Below are 20,441 nucleotides of genomic sequence, written 5' to 3'. Positions count from 1 at the left end.
TGCTTCTAATACAAAATATTTCTTTAAATACATAAAAATATGATTTTCATGTGATATATATATATATGTATCATAAGTACAATATTTCTACAATGAAATATTTGAACTGTTTTTTGTAATATTAAATTATCAAAGCATCTGCTTCTGATGAAGACGAGTAGAGATTTTAATGGTAAATATGTGAGGGTTTAGCCAAAGCGGACGATAATCGTATAAATGTAGAGCATTAGAACGACGTGTTATCTCATGAGCCATGTGCCATTCGAATATATCTTGTGATGTTTCGTTTAAAATGGACATGACCTCACCTACAAAATGTCCCAACTTTTAAAAAGTCAAGAAATTAAAAAAAAAAAAGAGGGGCCAAGAATTAATTTAAAAAAAAATAGAAAATACAGATAGGTGTTAGATATAGATTAGCATAAATGTAGATAGTGATTAGAGTTGAAGTACTTGTAATTCATTTCATATACAAATAGAAGTGAGCAAAAGGGAGAGTGGAAATGAAATAGGGCTATACATATATAAATATAAAACGGACTTTCTTCACAACACATAATAGCACACAACACGCACAAAAAACACAGACGCATACAAAAACTTCCTCAAAATACAGACGCATATACATACAAAATCTCTATCTCTAATCTCCTCTCGCTCTCGAACACACACAGATAAAATCTCCTCACTCGCAACATAGTACACAAAGAGCCCAGGAAATTTGTGTAACCACGACACCTTGTTGCTCTCTCTAGAAAATTCGACGGAACAAACATATTTTTCAGCGTCTGTGACAACAGTACCACTCAAGGCGGCGAGCACGAAGGACTAGGGTTTTTACCCCTCATACCGAAGGATTTTGAGGGTATTTTTATTTTTCGTTGATTTCAATCCAAATATTTGGGTTCAGTCCTTTTTATTTAGTCATTGAAATACAGGGACTGTTTCTGAATTTTTTTGGGTGTTACTATACTTCTCAAACCCTAGGATTTTCTGGGATTTGGTTTTTGTCCTCGGATGGATTTTAGGGTCTAGGGTTTGAGTTTTTTCTGGAATTTTTATGGAGTCTGTTTGAAAATTCGCTCTGTTTTGCTGGAGTAGGGTAGTCCTGATTTTCTTGTTATCGGTGTATGAGGTACCCTTGGCTGTTTTCCTTGAGCATTGAGCCTTAAGAGGCTGTTGTTAACGCTGTTTCTCAACAGTGGAATGGTCACAGAAGCTTTGATTTATCGATTAACTGTGTAGAGGTGCCCGCAATTGACTTGACAGAGTATATCATTGTACAGAGAGGAGGGAAAAAAAAAACCTTGCTACCCTGTATAGGACAATTTACATTCTTTTGTTCGTATGCGCATGTCTTGGAGGATTAGATACGCATTTTTCCGACATGCTAGCTGGCATCCTCAATATTGAATATCGGAGCAGAGAAATTAGGGTGTTTCTGTGAAGAGAAGTGGGATTAGTATATGGGAATATTAGATGTAGTATAAAAAGTTATTATTAACTTTTCCGTGAAGGGACTTCAGTTTTGTTCCGGTGTGGAGACACGGCGCTAATCGGGCATTGACACACGGCAGTGGACGTGTCTTCATTAATATAAGAAGACAAGTCGAGTCTCTTTCCATTTATTAGTCATATATGATAATGTTTAGCAGTAGATATGGAAAGAAGTGAGCCCACATTAGTACCGGAATGGTTGAAAAACACTGGAAACTTGACTGGTGCCGGCTCTATATCACATTCAGGTAAATATTTTTAATCTGTAAAATAAAATCATTTGTCCCTACTCAATAGTTGGTTCCTAACGTTGCTTTTTCTGTTCTAGATGATCACGCTGCATCAAGGGTTGCAAGGAATAAGTCTTTTGTGAATAGTAATGGTCATGAGTTTGGGCGATCTTCCAGTTCTGAGAGAACTACCTCGTCGTATTTCCGCCGGAGTTCCAGTAGCAACAGTTCTGGTAATTTTAGGTCTTACAGTAGTTTTGGTAGGAGTCAGCGCGATAGGGACTGGGAGAAGGATGTATATGATTCCCGTGACCAAGACAAGTCAGTTTTGGCGGACCATTGGCATTGGGACTTTTCAGATCCATTGGGCAATTCCTTGTTAAGTAAATATGAGCGGGATGGGTTAAGGCGTTCTCAGTCGATGGTTTCTGGAAAACGTGGTGATACCTGGCCTAAAAAGGTTGTAACTGACTTGAGCAGTGCGAGTGGAAAGAATGCTAATGGTTTGCTCTACAGGGGAAGTCCTGTTGGTGGGAGGGCAAAAAAAGCCACTTTTGAGAAAGATTTTCCTTCCTTAGGAGCAGATGAAAGAGCAGTTGTTCCTGAGGTTGGAAGAGTCCCATCTCCTGGCTTAAGTACTGCCATTCAGAGCCTACCTGTTGGTACCTCAGGTTTGATAGTTGGTGAAAAATGGACATCAGCGTTGGCAGAGGTTCCTGTGTTAGTTGGAAGCAATGGAACTGCCTTATCGTCTGTGCAACAAGCTGCTCCATCCAGTTCAGCATCTGTGGCTTTGGGCTCAACCACCAGTCTCAACATGGCAGAAGCTGTGGCACAGGGTCCTAGTCGTGCTCAGACTACCCCTCAGGTAGGCCCTGTCCTCCTTTATTATGGGAGATTTTCATTCTCTAGTGTGCTAATCCATGATATTCGTTGTTCTAGTTATCTGTTGGAACACAGAGACTTGAAGAATTGGCGATCAAACAATCCAGGCAATTGATTCCCGTGACACCATCCATGCCAAAAGCTTTGGTAAGAATGCAACTATTTCTGGCTATACAAAATGCATAGGAAATGATTACAAGATATGCATGCTTACCTTGAAACTTGAGCATTTTAATATGGGGGAGTGGTCATTTTATGTCCACCTAGATATATTGTTTAGAATACCCAAGCGTTTTATAATGATGCTGTCGTTACATTTGCTTTTGCCTCACGTGGTGGCCCTCCATTATTGAAAATGTGGATGCTATCAGTCTGGAGTATATTTGTGTTTAGCAGATCATGAAGCCTGGGAGACCCATGAACTACGGCTTGGGGGAAGATTGAGCATGTAATGGAAGGAGATATGGGGATTGGACTGCTTTCTTCTTCACTTCCCTTCCAAATTTTGCTAGTTCTCATTTTTAGATGTTATTAGAGTACATAGGATAAATCGTGGTTGAACGTTTATTTGTGCACCAGAGTCAAAAGGCAAAGACAGATTTGGGTTGGATAAAAGAACACAAGAAGCATATAGAGAGCAATGACTTAAAAACTATGGCTGTCACTTAGCAATGCTGGTTATATTTGAGAAGTAGCATATAACCATAGAAGTGGATAGGATAAGAATTCACAAGGAGAACTAGTACGTTTTAGTTCATGTCATTATGTAGTCACTGATTCTGATAAAGTAGCATAACAGTCTCTGCAATATTTTATTGTCTGAGGTGCACTTGTAATGTTGTTTACCAGTGGGATGCCCCAAGATAGCTCTTAGACCTGCTGTTATATGTTTTTGTGTGAAATGAGAATATGTTTGGATTAGTTAATGAGATGTGTTTTGTATTGAATTGTGATGTCAAATCATCATATTTCCAATGAGAATATGTACAAACATGTTTTCAAGTTTCAAAAAATACAAACTGAATGGAAACATAAACAAACAGGCTGTTACAGTGTTTGAGTGCAACTCTCATTTTACTGTTATTTTCCTTGGAAGATATTTGTGCAGTTAGTGAAACACTCACGGGATGATGTTAAATTATCTGAAAAAGAAACAGATGTAATATGCATTGGATGACTGAAGTAATTGTTAATTGAGAAAGATCATAGAAAGTCAAGGACAAGAGTTTTGAAGAGTAGACATAACTGATAGTAAATGGCTTGGTCTTTAACCAGTAATAATCTTTTTTTCTCCAGCTTTTGTGAGAGAGAAATACATGACTTCTCTGTGTTCTTGTTCTTATTTATTTAGGAAGCATTTACAACAGAGGGGAGATATTGAGAGTTTCCAACAATCGCTCCGACCTAGGTTTAGGAGATAAACCAGTACTGACCTGTTTAACTGCAGAACTTATGGGAGAAATAATTGCTGCAAATCTGCAATGCAGTTTTATTCTGGATACCTGTGACTTTGTTATTGCTTTTGGTGTATTCAATGGCCTGAATTGGTGTTTTCACAAAGATTTGGGATGAAATGATGCATCTTTTATGATAGTGAATGACAATTATTGCTGACGAAAATGAGGAAAATAAATTTGGAGGAACTTGTGATGTGGCCAGCAGAGAAATTTGGACCACTGTTGACCTTGAGGGCATTCTTTTTGTGTTTCCACTTTCATTGTGATCTGTTTTGGTTTTCCAACTTGTGATCTATGTTCTTTAATAAGAAAAACTTTATTCATATCCTGTTTGATTTTATTGTCTTTTCCCTTCAAATGACAATCTTTCTTTAAAGGGCTAACAGCTTCCATGTGTTGACACCACTTTATGGATATTGCTTGTGGACTCTTTTCCATCACTGTTAGAGGAAGAATATTTCCGAGGAAAGCTATTAATGCAAATTCCAATTATTAAATCTTCTTCAAACATAGTATGCTCGTGGATCAATTGCTCGCATCATAGTTGCATCAGATGACATATTTGTGCCTGTTGGTGGATTTTGGTTTCAATTGTTTTGGCAAGTACTACAGTGGAAATATATTATATGTCTCTGTTCTTCAATTGGTGCTTGCTGATTCATAGATTTTCCTTGCTTTGTGTCAAATAAATGGAATGAGTTCTGATCCTGTTCACTTTGTCTGTTACTTGGAGTTGTTCTTTGGTAAGTTGGTCTATTATATTCAACACTTCTGTCGTCATTTCATTTCATTTACTAAATTTATATACGGGCAGGTTCTACCATTTTCTCATGGACTGTTTTTGTAATTGCTTGAACTATGCTAGTGGTTGGACAAGGAAACAGAGAAAAGACCTTGGATTATGTTATTGGAGAGTTGGACTGCAGTATTCTAGAAATGTGATAATTTGATGTCCTTTTATCTTCTTCTATTAAAATTATGCCTGGCAGCCTACTGTTATGAATTATTGTAGAAAATCATAAACTGATGGTCCCTGTTAGCCCCTTTCAGCACAATATGGAGGAACATTGCTAGTTGGCTCAAAGACAGCCATGTTTAGTTTTGTGTTTCATTTTCTGTGCGAGGGTCTGCTATGTGATAAAGTTGATTGTGAGAGAATACGGTCTTAACCCAATGCTATATCGGCTCTGCCTATTCATGGTTCTGTAAATTGAATATATTGACTAGTCTTGGTTTAATGCCACTAAACTGCAAATTACATTGGTAATATGTTGTTAATTTATTTTGAATTTTGCTCCAGGTGTTGACTTCTTCAGATAAACCGAAAGGTAAGGTGGGCCAGCAGCAGCATTCCATATCATCTTCACTTCCTCTTAATCACTCTCCTCGTGGTGGGGCGGTGAAGGGTGATGTTGCAAAGGCATCTAATGTGGGAAAGCTCCAAGTTCTTAAGCCTGTGCGAGAAAAAAATGGTGTCACCCCTGTTGTAAAGGATAACTTGAGTCCAACAAGTAGTAGCAAAGTAGTAACTTCTACTCTTGCTGTTTCCCCATCTGTTTCTGGATCTGCAGCAACCAGGGGCCTTCCGAACAATGGAGTGCATGACCGTAAGCCTTCATTGACTGTGCTGGAGAAGCGGCCCACTTCTCAAGCTCAAAGTCGAAATGATTTTTTCAACCTAGTCAGAAAGAAATCTATGCCAAACTCCTCTTCTGCTGTAGCTGATTCAGCAATGGCAAACTGCTCATCTGTCCTGGATACTGGCACTGCTATATCACCATCTTTCTCAGATAAGGATGTTGAAATAGATATTTTGCCCTCTTCTAATACGCCTAAGGCTGCAGATGTGCCATTAAGCAATAGCCTGAGCGCGGACCGTTTGTCTGAGGAGAAAGGTGACTTGACCAGCAATGGTGATGCTTGTGATGCTCAGAATTATGTTAGAAATGGAAAGAAGTATCCTAGCTCTGATCCTATCATCTCGGAGGAGGAAGAGGCCGCCTTCCTACGCTCGTTAGGCTGGGATGAGAACAGTGACGAGGGTGCTCTTACTGATGAAGAAATCAATGCATTCTACAGGGATTTAACAAAGGTATATCCTAGACTGAAATTTAGTCCATGTTTGCTGTATAATGTTATGCTTGTATTTTTCACTGAAAATTAAGTGTACCTCGTGTCTTGTGCAGTACATTGATTCAAATCCATCCTTCAGAATACTACAAGGTGTACAGCTAAAATTCTTGTTGCCGTTTGGCTCAGAGCTTGGAGGCATTGGTGGTATTTCTTCTGGATTGAGTTCATCTGATGCTAAGCTGGAATCTTGATTTTGATGGAGAAGAGGAGTTTTCTAATGATTCATTTTGAAGGAGGAACATGCATTGGTGGCAGCCAAGTAGAGGATAAGAAGGGGAAGGTGTGTTGATAGTTTTGATGGTTTCATGGAAGTGGAATAGGAATAAGTAACTGATGGTCCTTCTCACGATGACTTGCTGATGACTGTTGCCCTCTGTGGGATCTAGACTTTATTAAGTTGAAAAGTTTGAGTAAAGAGAATAGAGATAGTTTTTTTTTAATCAAGCTGCTCGAGGACATTGCTCATCCGCGCAAAGTCTGGGTCTTGACAGTTTTGGTTCTTTTCTCGAATAGGAATTTTTCAAACAAATGGTTTTGTGATTTCTTTTAGGGAAAAAAAGGCAAGAATTTATTACTATATCTATACTCTGTTTTTCCAGTCTTTTTAGCTCCTGATATTTTCTTTGTATTGCGGCGTGGGCGTGATTTCTACTTCTTAAGCCTCTTTCCAACAAGTAGAGTATGAAGAGGTTTTGGGAAGGATTGTTTGTGAAATTTGGGAGGGCTTCAGTAAGGATTTCAGAGTTGTATATCTGATCAAAATGGAATTGGTTTGTCTCATTAGGAGTGGAGGAAAATTGGTGGTGTAATAATTTGAAAATGGGATGGGGGGAGCTTTAGATAAACTGACATGGAATTTAGTAGTGGTGTGCATAAATCGGTTTAACCAGTCGAACCGGATCTAACAGAAAATTCAGTTGGGATAAAAACCGAATCGAAATTTTTGGTTCGGTCATCGATTTTTTTTTTAAAATCGGTTTTCAGTTCGGTTTTTTGGTCAATGGTAACCAAACCGAACTGAAAATCGATTTTTTAAATATTATATTAAATAAAATATTTATTATGTATATATATTATATTATATTTATATATTAATAATATATTATTATTAATGTATACTTCTGACTTGTACTATAAAATTAGAATTTAATTTTGGTATTTGTATTTTGGATAAAATTAAAAAATATTATAATAATTTATATATATTATTTAAAAAAATAATTTTTTTGATTTTTAACCGAACTGAACCGAACCATTTCGGTTCGAGTTTCGTTTTCAAAAACTCCGAACCGAAATGCACAGAATTTAGAATGCTGTAGACGGAGGGAGCTGCGTATTGAAAGTGGGAGCATTTGTTTGTTGCATCACCACATTCCGATTCCACCCTCTTTCAACTCCTTAAGAGTTGTTATTCAACAAATCTAAATAAACTATGGGTGTGGAATGATGGATGATAATGACCCCATTTTTTTTTCTTTCTAATGATAGAAAGAATTAGTGTGAAAGGGAAGGGGTGAGGAGTACTAAGGAGAGGTGAGAATTAGAATTATGATGGTCTAATAAGACGAAAATCAAAAGATTTTATCATTTGAAAAATAAACATATGCGACAATTAATACAATCATCTGTCTAACTACTATCTTTATACATTTAAATATATATTCCATGAAAACTATGTACAGAGTGTTTTAGCTCCCTCTTACAACATGCTGGACAGGTAGGACGCCTCCGTGGTGTGTCTATTTGCAGAGGTGCCCCCTTCATTTCTCATCTTCGTTTTGTTGACGACACATCGATTTTCTGTCGAGCTTCTCCTGAGTGTACCGAGGCAATGAAGCATGTCTTGGAGGTTTATCGTTTTGCTTCGAGATAGGAGATAAATTTCACTAAATTTTTTATGGATTTTAGCCGAAACATAGAGGAGAGCTTTTCCTTCCAAATTATGGTTGGATTCTCGATCAGATGGGAGAACAAAATGAAACTCTATTTGGGCCTCCCTTCGAGAGCGGCTTGCTCGAAAATGGAGCTTTTTACCATTACCCGGGACAGAGTTTGATAAAAGATAACATGTTGGAATGAGAAATTATTGTCTCAAGCAGAAAAGGAAGTGTTGATAAAATTAGTCATTCAAGTAGTCCCTACCTATGCTATGGGTTGTTTTGGACTTCCGATAGCATGGTGGCCAATTTCTGGTGGAGCAATAGGGGGCAGAATAAGATTCAATGGGTCTCGTGAAACTGCTCGTGTGAGAGTAAGTTCATGGGTGACTTGGGATTCCATCAGCTTCATATATTTAATTTTTACGATGTTGGTTAAATAACTTTGGCATATTTGGATCCACCCGGACAAACAGATCAGTCAAGTCTCAAAGCTAAGTACTTCCCTATCAGGGACGTGTTCTTAGCCACTTTGGGTAGTAGACCTTCCTTTACCTGGCACAGTATATTGGTAGCTCAAAACTTGTTTCAAGCGGGATGCAGGTTTACCTTATTGGGATGTTCTTAAATGGTTATTTAGATACTTGAATGGATCTATGAATTATGGTATAAGATTTTCTAAATGTAATGATGGTGTTAAACTTATTCGATATGTGGATTCTAATTATACTAATGATGGATATAGTAGAAAATCAACAACTTCATATGTACTTACTTTATGTAGCTCATGCATAAGCTGGAAATCCCAACTTCAACACATTATTGCATTATCTACTACTGAGGCTAGATATATTGCTACTACAGAAGCTTTTAAAGAACCAGTTTTGTTAAAAGGATTATTAGATGAGATAGAATTCTTAAAGGAAAAAGTAACAGTATTTTCAAACAATCAATCAGGATTTCAAATTTGTAAAAAATCAATCTGATAGAATAAAACATATCGAATTTAGATACCATTTTATAAGGGACATAGTTGGAAAAAAATAATCAACTTAAAAAAGATAAACATTGACCTAAACCCAAAAGATATGGGAACCAAATATTTACCTTTAGAAAAATGTAAAACTTGTCTTCAAATACTAAACTTAGGATAATTTTTTTAACCCATATCTATGCTTGTATTTCTCCTCCATTTTGCAGGTACCTCCTATGGCAAATAATGGCTATGATGATAGTCGAGATCCGGCCTTGGACCTGGTTTCTTTGGATCCTGGTCCAAGATGGAAAATATTAAAATAAATCGTCTATGACCATTTTAAGTAGGCCCAAGACCCACCTTCTCATTTGGATGGCTCCCATTTTTCTCCCAAGACTGTTAGGCCCACTAAGACAAACCCAGCCCACCAACCAACCCGACCCACTATCCTACCCGACTTGATAAGCTTTATTTAAAAGCTCCTAACCCTAACCCTCTCTCTCATTAGCATCACTCTCTCCCCTTCTTCCTCCTCGGCTGCTGCCGTCTCCTAGCATTCTCCCCACCTCTTTGTTTCTTCACCAATAGTTTTTAATAGCTTTGGAAACTCATTCCACCGTCCAAATCTCCCTCTTTCTCTTATATTTCTACCGTATAGATAAACCCACTTGATATGAAAATATACACACTACCTAAGAAGAAAAACTGAGAGATTTTGATAGATCTTTGTGATACTTTTCTAAATGGCTAAGTTGTTCTTTGTGAACAACTCTTGGTGGTCTCTTGGTAAGATTTTGGAGCAACCGTGAGAAAGGTTGCCGGCCTTTTGTGCTTGTGTTTTTGGCTCTCTGAATCTCGGCTCCCTGAGCCTCTTTACTGCTTTATTTTTTTCTGTTGTAATTTTATTATTATTGTATTATTCTTTTATAAATAAATTTCTATTATTTTTTTTTGGAAACTATAAATTTCATAAATGAAAAAAAGAGGTATAATACAACAGTGCTCGTATGATATGTTATCTCTCGATATGCCAAGGGATACGCCATAATCTATAACGTGCACTAAAGCTAACAGAGCTAGAAAGATTTTTGCTAAGAATCCGTAGTCTGGCGTCCTCTATGATTAATCTAGCTAACGTAGCTGGCGACCCTCGAAGTGTGCTCGAACCGTCTCATATTGCGTTCCCTCCAAATGTGGTAAATGCATACCCCAAGTAGCACACGGTATGCCATATTAATAATGTGTTTGCCCCTCCACTTCCTAGAAGCCTATTCAATATCCATCCGCCACTGTCTGTTAGGCCAACGAAATTGAATATCGTCTGATAATAATCAAACAACATCTACTATACTGACAATATAGTCTATAAATTAACAATTTGTATTATTACCAAGGATTGTTAAAGTCACAATATTTATAATAGTTGATTAGGGCTATTTTTGGGCTTCTAACTGAAGGGATAAACCCCCAACAATATCCAATATTATTTGAATTATAAGTTGATTACAAGTTGAGTTGACTGCATCTGCCTCTTCCACTACTAATTAAATTTTAATTCTTGTGAAGAACGTGAAAACATACTAACCCTCCTTTCAACCCATTTTATTATCCATTACCAACACTTTCCTCACCTAACATATTAAAATAAATATATATACATGTGACTTTGTGGACCTTCCTATATATATATATATATATATATATTTTAGTTGGCACCCAAATACGAATCTTAGGATAAAGAAAAATATATTCAGAATTTTATTCAATAATTTCGATATACATACATATAGCCAGAATTACGTAAACCCCAATAGTCGTTAAAAATAATAAAAAGAAAAAAGATAGATTAGTATTCAGACGTATCTTTTATTTTACATATTTGATTTTAATAATTAATTATATTTGATATCAAAAAAATTATATATAATTGAACGCTAGATACGTACTCAATTGTTCAATAATAATAGTAACTATTGATTAGTTATACATATATGATATTGATAATTAATTATATTTGATTGTTGATGATTGAAACTCGAAAATATAGTTGTAATTGATTATAAAAGAGCCGTAGATCAAAGTGCTAATTAATTAAAGAGGGCACAATGAACTTATTTTTGGAATATTTAAATTGAATTATAGAAGAAATCACAACCTTAAGTCAACAACATTAAAATTGAAACAAACTTCAATTAAAAGCTGTATGTGTAGTTAATTAGATGCATTAATTACTTATCATTCTCACTGCCATTGTTTAATTATATACTTTAATTATTATTTTTATATAATATTCGAGAGTTTATGTATAATATAAAAAATTAATAATATATACTCCATCTTCATGTTTGAGAAATCATCAGCTCTGATCGTCAAAGTCAACCGTCAGATCTACCCAATCACAGATCATATTGAATATATAAATAACGGGAATTTCATATACGTAAAATAAAAGAATATATATGAAGTAAAATATTATTTTATAATAGAGATATGTGGAATTAATTGATATATGTAGGTAGATAGGTGGGGGAATTGGTCCTGCAGGAGGACTTCCAGCTTTCAACTTCTAGCTATTATTAAGTCCACCCTCTTTAATTAAACTATAATTAATTAAGCTATAGCCCCAAGAAATTAGTAAAGGAACAAACTAAATATTATTATACCATGATCAAAAGCTGATTAATATAATTTAATCTCTCGACTTCACATAAATGTCGATCTGGTGGAAAAGTTGATAAATTCATAATCCAATTAAATGAGAAAGGACGGAAATTTATCTTAACTGAGTGATTAAGACTGAGCTTTTATAAATGAATTTGAGATTATTGGTCGGGTTTAAATTCTATCAAGACTAATTGATATTTGTCTCATTTTATGTGAATTTATTTTTATTATTCTATATTATATTAAAATATTAAATAATTTTATTATTATCACTTCTATAAAAAAAAAATAATAATAATAAAATGGGTGTGTGTGTTGAGGTCTTCTAGTTGACTATTTCCAGATCTGCGATCCCAAGAAGGCTTCTCATCAGTTCATAGGATTTCGTACTCACCTCAGCATCTTCCATATTAATTCAAATTATATTATATTATTTATGTCACCTCCAATTTATTTATTTATTTTAATTATAAAATAGAATTATAATTAATATGCTTTCAGCTACGTAGTTACTAGTAGATCCTATTTAGTTAGTTTTTCTTTAATATTAAATTCAATTCATACATTAATATGACTCTAAATAAAATTAAATAAACACATAAATTGAGATAAATACTCACATATTTGATGGGACTCGAATTTATAACATCAAACTTGTTCATAAAAATTCAATCTTAACCTCGACCAAAACATCATTCGTACCTAGCTAGTTTAATAGTTTGGATTCTCTATTTTAAATTATTACTTTAGGTTGTGGTTCGATAATTTGTATGCAAGTTTGTCACTAGAAGAAATATTACTTATGATAATGATCAGTTACTATAGTTAAAAGTGAAAAAATATGGCAAAAATTGACTAACTATGATTGTGCAACGATTATTAGCAGTTATGTTTTGAAGAATGTCAAAATATTAATTACAACTAAAAATCATAACAAATGTCTTTGTTATATGAAGCATGATATATATTCATTATTCATAGTCAAAATTTAAATTTTTATTTCAATTTTTTTAAGCATGGTAGCTAGTATTGATTTATCATAATTTTTAAATAGTATTTATTAAATATAATGTACGAAATATATATGTGTATATTTTTTGGTAGATTGTGAGTATAAATACCTTAGACGTCTTCGTACACATGACCCACATATACGAAAAGTATAATACAAAATACAATGTATATTTGTAAAAAAATATATATATCGACGATTACTTTACCAATTAGATCGATACATGTTTAATATGAAAAGGACATTATAGTAATTTCAAAATCAGCTGAGCAAATCTTGAAAAGCCTGCCCCACCAGAATATTGATTTGGATATAAACCAATCGTTTTAGTTAATCTTTCACGCTATAAATTATATTATAAAATAAAAATAAAATATATATGGCAAAATTATATTTTAGTCCCATGGAATAGAGGATTCAACATTTTAGTCCTCTATTTTACAGAATTTTTAAATTAAAAAACTTAGCACATTTAAAACTCAAGCACATTTAGTTTTATAAATCTCATAAAATAAAGGACTAAATGTGACGACTTTTCTCAATTATGAGATCATTTTAAAAATTCGATAAAGTAAAGATTAAATATGTCAAATTTTTCTAATTTTGAGATCATTTGGAAATCTTGTTAATGTGTCGAATTCTCTCAATTTTGAAACTATTTTAAAAATCTCGTAAAGTAAATGACTAAAAATAATGAACCCCTGTCATATGGAAACTAAAAGCGTAATTTTGCCAACCAACGCACAACCTTTTAGGGAAAAAAAAAAACAAGAAAGAAAAGGAAAGAAACTTAAGTTTACGATGAACGACACAACAAAAAAATTGGTATAGTGATATTATATATCGTCGTTCGAGAGTAAAAAATATATTTTATTTTTATATTAGGATAGATATATAGAATATGGAGGCAATGGTTTTAGTAGAATTAAGACGTAACTAAGGATGGAAGGATTAATTAAGTCAAAACTTAGATGCGTCCTTAATGCCATCTCTAATTGTACTAATTCTTCCTGCTAATTAACTATTGCTTAATTGATTTCAGACGAGGGAATTGACTTCTGGGCCTCAACTCTATTCATTTCTAGAGAGAGAAACCAAGAGACAGAGATAGAAAGAACACAAGAAGCCGTGTATCAGTCTCAATTTGCGGATGTTGTTGTAATTGTTATCTGAATGGATCGATAGAAAAGCAACAGAAGAAAGTGAAACAATGGAAAACATCGATCTCTCCCTGAAGCTGAAGCTGGATGCACGACAACAAGCAAACAACAAGCCCGCAAAGGACATTGAATCAAAGCAGCTTCAAGAAGCTAATAAGAAAAGTGCTAGTCCTGAGGGTGAAAGTTCTGAGGAGAGCTTCAAGACACATCAAGATCAGGTATATAATCTATGTTAATCACATGTTGTCTTATGCTCTATGTCTTTTTACTGTATGTAATCATGCATGTCCACATGATATATTAATTTTACATGTAGCTGATGATGAGTAGCCTGAAGCTGCGGATGAATGAGATGAAGGAGGAGAACAAGATGTTACGGGGCGCAGTCGAGCAAACTATCAAGGATTACACTGATCTGCAAGCAAAAATTTCCATCATTCAGCGAAATAGTAGTCGTCACAATAAGAAGGTGAAATTAGTCAACTTTGATATATAGATATTGTAGTTGTTTGATTAATTTCTTGATTTCAATAGCTTTCTTTAAATTTTTTGATGATTTTAGGATCCCAACATAGATTTCTCCCTCATGATTGGAAATCAAAAGGGTGGTCATGAGGTTACTGAACAAGGGAGTAAAATTAGTCCGAGGAGTGTAGGTAGTTTTAATCAGACAGCATCAGTAGTTTCGTCCGATGAGCCACACATGGATGACACAGAAAAGGAACAAGTAGGGTTATCTTTGAGGCTGCAAAGCTCGTCGAGCAAAGTGGAAGGAGACGACGAGAGAGTGGAGAAAACGAAAGACGTGATGATGAGGGGATTACAAGCTCAGCTACACAGCAACATTATGAGCAGTAGTACTATCAATTCTCAACACAATAAAAGAGCTAGGGTTTCTGTGAGGGCAAGATGTGAAGCAGCCACTGTGAGTTTATAATTTTCATTAATTCTAGCTACTCATTTAATTTGTTTTATTATGATATTGGATGGATGAAGTTGTTAAGATCCATCCATATGATAATGTTATAAATTTAGATGAACGATGGATGCCAATGGAGAAAATACGGCCAGAAGATTGCTAAAGGAAACCCTTGCCCTCGAGCCTACTATCGTTGCACCGTAGCACCAGGATGCCCCGTCAGGAAACAGGTATCTATTAATTCCTAACTACATTATTTATTTATATATAATTTCTTTTATACGTGTGTTTTTTTTAATTCAAAGTCGATATATATATATATACATATACATGTAGATCGTACTCTTTAATTAGGTTAATTAGTGCTAATATATAATCTGTTGTTAAAGCACTATTAGTTAGACATTAATTGCTTTTGAGTCATGCATACCCACTTTTTGGACAGATGGGTATATTCATCAATGGCCAAGTACTTTTATTGATGAATTTTTAGGACAAAGAACAACTTTGTATTAGTTGTTCTGATTAAATTTTGCAAGTTTTGAGGTTGTAATTAAGTTTATGGGATAACATTTATAGCGATATGCAAAAGTGAGGTTCAATCTTTTACAGGGGGTAATTGTATCATTTTTCAACTTAACACACATTATTTCAGAAAGATAATGAAAATATTGATGATGATTTTTTTAATTCATCGAGGTTGTATTTAAATTGATAGATTTAAAGTTATGAATTTCAACCCCCAATAAATTTTTGTTTTTTGAATTTGTTTGGATTCTTCTAAATTCAAAGGATTAATTTCAAATTCTTTGACTCAAGTTTTGAATTATATTTTATTGAATATTGATAGAGTTTTTTAAATTCTTTTGATATATAATAATTTAAAATTCAAATTCATCCGTCCAAATGTAGTTCAAATTAATGACCATGGGTTGGAGATGAGTAACAATGGAGGGCATCGCGTGCATGATTTCTAAACCAACAATGAACTAAAGTACTAGAATATGATAGTGTAATTATCCCTAAATTTTTAATTTCTTCATTTGCTATTATCGGCCTTAATTATATATAATGTAATTATGACACAGGTTCAAAGGTGTTTAGAAGACAGGTCGATACTGATCACAACATACGAAGGAACACACAACCATCCACTTCCAGTAGGTGCAACAGCAATGGCATCAACAACATCAGGCGCAGCATCCTTCATGCTGTTGGACTCGAGCAATCCGCTCTCCAACATCGGAACACTATCACCCTCCATCAACCAACTACACTTCCCTAATTACCAAAGCATTGGCCCTCATCAATTGATGAACCCCTCTTCTCCTTACCTCCCAATTAGCCCTAACCCTAATTTTCATCATGACCCTTATTCTAAAGGCATTGTACTTGATCTCACAAACAATGCTAGCAGCAGCTCTTCAAACCCCATCCCCCAATTCGGCTATTCTTGGAATTATATGCCTAAACAAGGTGGAAACTTCAATGTGAGCCAACTCTTCTCAAGCCCTAATAATAGAGTAGTGGAAGAGAGAGCTGAGGACTCATCCAAAGGTGATCAAGGGAATAATACTAGTAATAATAATAAACCATTCATGTTAGATGATGAAAATGTGAGTGCAATTGCATCTGACCCTAAGTTAATTAGGGTTGCTGTTGCAGCAGCCATTTCCACAGTACTCATTAACAAAGAAACCCAAACAAGTGGAAATGGGAGCCCTAGGGATAATACATGGGTCCTCGAATCGGGTAACGCGGTCCAGCGGTAGCTATCTAGCTAGATAGCCATAAATTAAGGAATCTGAAATTAAGGTTTGATCAGAGATAGATACAGATGCGTTGAATTACTTGTAGATTATTATGTGATATATATATATATATATATATTTATTGGGATTATTATTTATAATTTAGTTTAGATTTTTGTCAGATGATGATCTCCATGCATGTGAAGCATTGACTGTTGTAGAACTCAAGAACTTCAACATTTGAAAGGATATATATATATATAGTTCACGTACTTATTACATATTTTTGTAGTTAGCTTTCCAAGAAATATGGATCTGAGACATTTGGTTCTGTAAATTAATTAATAGTAATACCATTTTGGTTGGTGTCATGTGTTATGCGTAATGTATCTTTATATATATGCATGCATGTAGGGATGCATATACATCTAGACACACACACACACACACACATTTTAAACAGAAACGATGAGATTTTTTACGGCTATTCTGAAATTTAGTGTTGCACTCTGTATCTCTCTCCTATATTGTTTAAATATAACATCATATATAATTAATAGACACAAGTCTTGGGTTAATTTGTTGGTGATGCAACAACATTTAAAAATTGGTCTGCTTACTTATAAATTATGGTTGAATCGAGTGAGTGTATAGGGTGTATGTATATAGAAAATCTATACTAATTTGTTAATTTGTACGCTGTACGAGACGTGTTTCCTTCTTCACCTGAGGTTGTGTACTAAAAATAACCTTAAGGCATGTTAATATAATCTGGTCCGCTACTGTTATCTAATGGACCTACAAGGTTTCAATTTAGACGACTGGGGAATGCCATAGAAAATACACCTCACTCCACCAAACGTGATTCGGCTTAAGGATTTTATGTTGGTATACGTATAAAAATGATAAGTATATATTATTAGTCAATAATTCCATACAGACATTCGTGAATATCTCTAAAGGAACAACAAGCTATTAGTTAAAAATCAGCAATTAAATCACTTGTTTGGCAATGATAATTTTGCATTTAACATAATAAAATCAATTGACTAGTTAGATTGACAATATTACACGTATACCCCCTATTATTTAAAACTAACAATAACAAATACTCCTTATATTATACACATATTATAAAATATATTTTAAAAAAGGGACAAAAATATTACTCAAAGAATCCCATTAAGTTCTTTTACCGTCAGCATTTTTAATTTTTCAAATAATTGCAAGTGTTCTTGTATTTAAACCTAAACTCAATTGTTGACGGAAATTAACCCAAGTCATGAGCATCTTATAGCTATGGAAATCCCCAAAAATACAATATTTGATATACATATGTTTATCAGACTTTATCAAATTCTACAAGATATAGCATCCTTTGTGCTGAGTTGGTTTAACATCAGTTGCTTGGCTTCGTAACAACGGAGCTGTGTGAAGGACGATATCCTTTATATATGTCTGCCACAGAGCCCGCAGTTTCTAGAAGATCATTCCTCATCCGCGCAATTTTTGATCCCATGTATTCTTTATATGTTGAAACTGAATTAATCAGATCAAAAAGTTCCTGAGCGCACAATTTGACTTCTTCTTCTGTTTGCATAACTGTTTCCTGCAACTCTGCCTTGGATGTCTTCACAAATGCATGTCAAACAACAAATTGGTATATAAAACTTCCAATCAGGATGAAATACAATTAAAATGCCATAACAAGGAAACATCTTTCCTTCTGCACAAGTTACAGATGTAAAGAAAGTACTAAGTGATTGATCTTGAATAGTAGATAAAGGAAAATGGGCATTACCTTCAAAAATTCTGCTGCTTCTTTTTCCACTACAGACATTTTCTCAGCCTCCATCGCAACTTCCTCTGCCAGTTTTTTAGCTTCTGCTGCACATCTAGATGCATAGTCCTGTGTTTCTCTTCTCATTATATTCAACTGAGCTTCAACCTGCATAAAAGCATTTAAAAGGATACTTTAAGATACGATTTGTTCCTGAAGGTGTTATGCAACTCTCTTGCACAGCTTCAACAGTAAATACACAGAAAACAAAGTTTTTGAAACTCAAACATCTAACTTTGAAACCTCATAAAAGTTGAAGGAAGGAAGAATGACACCAACATGCTTAGCCAGGTATGTCTTCTAGCAATTGACAAAAAGACGGGTGAGGCCAATTTGCTTGGTTTTCTAAAATTTGATATATAACACTAAATCTAGTGTTCCATATAGAGGCCGTTAAACCAGGCAACATAAGGTTGCTTCACCCAATTCGTTCTCAATACCAATACTTTTAGTAGACTCTGTTTCCAAATGTTGAATGCTGGAGCATTACTGTAGTAAAACTCTGACAGAAATTAATATTAAAACCTATTCTTCTTTGTGTAAGCATTAGGAAGATGCCAAGACATGAGAAAAGGCAAAAACATTACTAAATGCTGAACCCTTAAGATCTGCAATATACTCTATATTATTTAGCCCTCCACCAGAAGAAAAGAACTCAAACAGCCAATAAATATCAATGCTTACAACAAGCTTTAAGCTAGACATAAGACAAAACTGCATCTAACTTCTAAGCCATTACACTGGATTATATGAACCAAAAATATCAAACATGCAGACGCATGAAATCAATGACCCTGTTTCATAACTGAAAAATATCCTCTTTCTAGTTTTATTAAGCAATCTTCAAAACATAGATAAACACATGCAGTAAACTTGTGTTTGTTTTACTTGGAGAATTATTCATTAAAACACGTAGCAAACAACAGAAAACCCCCAAGGAAAATGTCTGGATCACTTGTCATTTGTTTTGGGAAAGTGTTTCTAAGTAAAGGATGTTTCAAGAAATGGATTGCAAAATGTGATGGATGTTTGGATTTGTTTCTAAATTACTTTGGAAAATGTTTTTAATTGGTAAGTTGTGCCACATTACACTTTTAATGACTGGAATATGCAAATGTACATATACGTATATGTTAATTTATATAAAGATTTAAATGAGCAAAGATATGTAAACATCGGACACGTGATGATTAGGATTATTTTGTGACATCCAGGGAAGAAAAAGGTTTAGAATCTGGAGAATAAGTATGAAAATTAGTGCAGACATCCAAAAATAGAAGCAAAAATAGGCAGGAGCATAAGAAGTATTAGCAAGTATCTGTAGCAACAATCAGCACTCATATATTTACCTCGTCAATATGGGTTTGGAGGACAGCAATACAATTTCGCTTCTCCTCAAGCTTTACAGCATTCTCACCTGATTGTTGCCGAAGAGAGATCAATTCTTCCAATTTGCCCATTGAGCTTCTCTTTATGTCCTCAGCAAATGAGGCAATTGCAGGCTTTAGTATAGATTTGTAATCTAATCCCAAGACCTCAGATGGCGTGGACCCCTTCGCGTTCAACTGATATTGAAACCCGTTTCCAAGCTTTAACCTAGAAACCATTACTGAATGAATCTTGCCACTATATCCAATAGAACATTACAGTGTTCCTTAAAAGGGAACTAATTAAGCCCTGAAAGAGAATGCAATCACAGTTGACCTAATGCAGGACTACGAATCGTACCACTACCTAACCATCATATGTGTCAGCACTTCATCTAATACAAAAGGTTCCATATATCATGGAGCAAAAGATGTTTGATGACAAAGTCACAAAAGCAGCACATATTAATCAGCCTCCACATAGCAACAACTTAGTGACTTCAAAGCCATTAACAGCCTAAATAATATGTCTAGTAAAATGCAAACATGAATAAACATGGCAACCATGCAAAACAGAAAGAGATGATAGCAAAATGAATTGGTTTATGTTGTATTTGAATAACAGATAAAGGAAGTAACGAGAAGAGAAACCTTCTGATAGCTTGGTTGCATT

The 20,441-nt window shown here is 34.6% G+C and overlaps 3 protein-coding genes across 3 annotated transcripts in view; 2 read left to right on the top strand and 1 right to left on the bottom strand.

The window, feature by feature from the left end:
• LOC105169167 lies at positions 546-6,783 on the top strand. The gene is made up of 5 exons (XM_011089493.2): positions 546-1,745; positions 1,826-2,595; positions 2,670-2,759; positions 5,370-6,161; positions 6,256-6,783. Exons 1-5 carry the CDS (start codon positions 1,661-1,663, stop codon positions 6,391-6,393), a joined length of 1,875 nt encoding a protein of 624 aa, XP_011087795.1. The 5' UTR covers positions 546-1,660; the 3' UTR covers positions 6,394-6,783.
• LOC105169435 (probable WRKY transcription factor 9) lies at positions 13,784-16,895 on the top strand. The gene is made up of 5 exons (XM_011089826.2): positions 13,784-14,109; positions 14,208-14,360; positions 14,454-14,816; positions 14,927-15,040; positions 15,899-16,895. Exons 1-5 carry the CDS (start codon positions 13,942-13,944, stop codon positions 16,580-16,582), a joined length of 1,482 nt encoding a protein of 493 aa, XP_011088128.2. The 5' UTR covers positions 13,784-13,941; the 3' UTR covers positions 16,583-16,895.
• The window catches only part of LOC105169166 (kinetochore protein NDC80 homolog), a 3,843-nt gene continuing 1,186 nt past the window's right edge, over positions 17,785-20,441 (bottom strand). The window contains exons 1-4 of the mRNA XM_011089492.2: positions 20,420-20,441; positions 19,751-19,997; positions 18,363-18,509; positions 17,785-18,191 (exon numbers count right to left, since the gene is read on the bottom strand). The exon at positions 20,420-20,441 is cut by the window's right edge and continues 1,186 nt beyond it. Coding sequence (XP_011087794.1) covers positions 17,961-18,191; positions 18,363-18,509; positions 19,751-19,997; positions 20,420-20,441 — 647 coding nt within the window. The 3' untranslated portion in view covers positions 17,785-17,960. The remainder of the gene's footprint in view (positions 18,192-18,362; positions 18,510-19,750; positions 19,998-20,419) is intronic.

Source organism: Sesamum indicum, linkage group LG8 (assembly GCF_000512975.1).
Source record: "Sesamum indicum cultivar Zhongzhi No. 13 linkage group LG8, S_indicum_v1.0, whole genome shotgun sequence".
Lineage (NCBI taxonomy): Eukaryota > Viridiplantae > Streptophyta > Magnoliopsida > Lamiales > Pedaliaceae > Sesamum > Sesamum indicum.
This window is presented reverse-complemented; position numbering and strand designations above follow the sequence as displayed.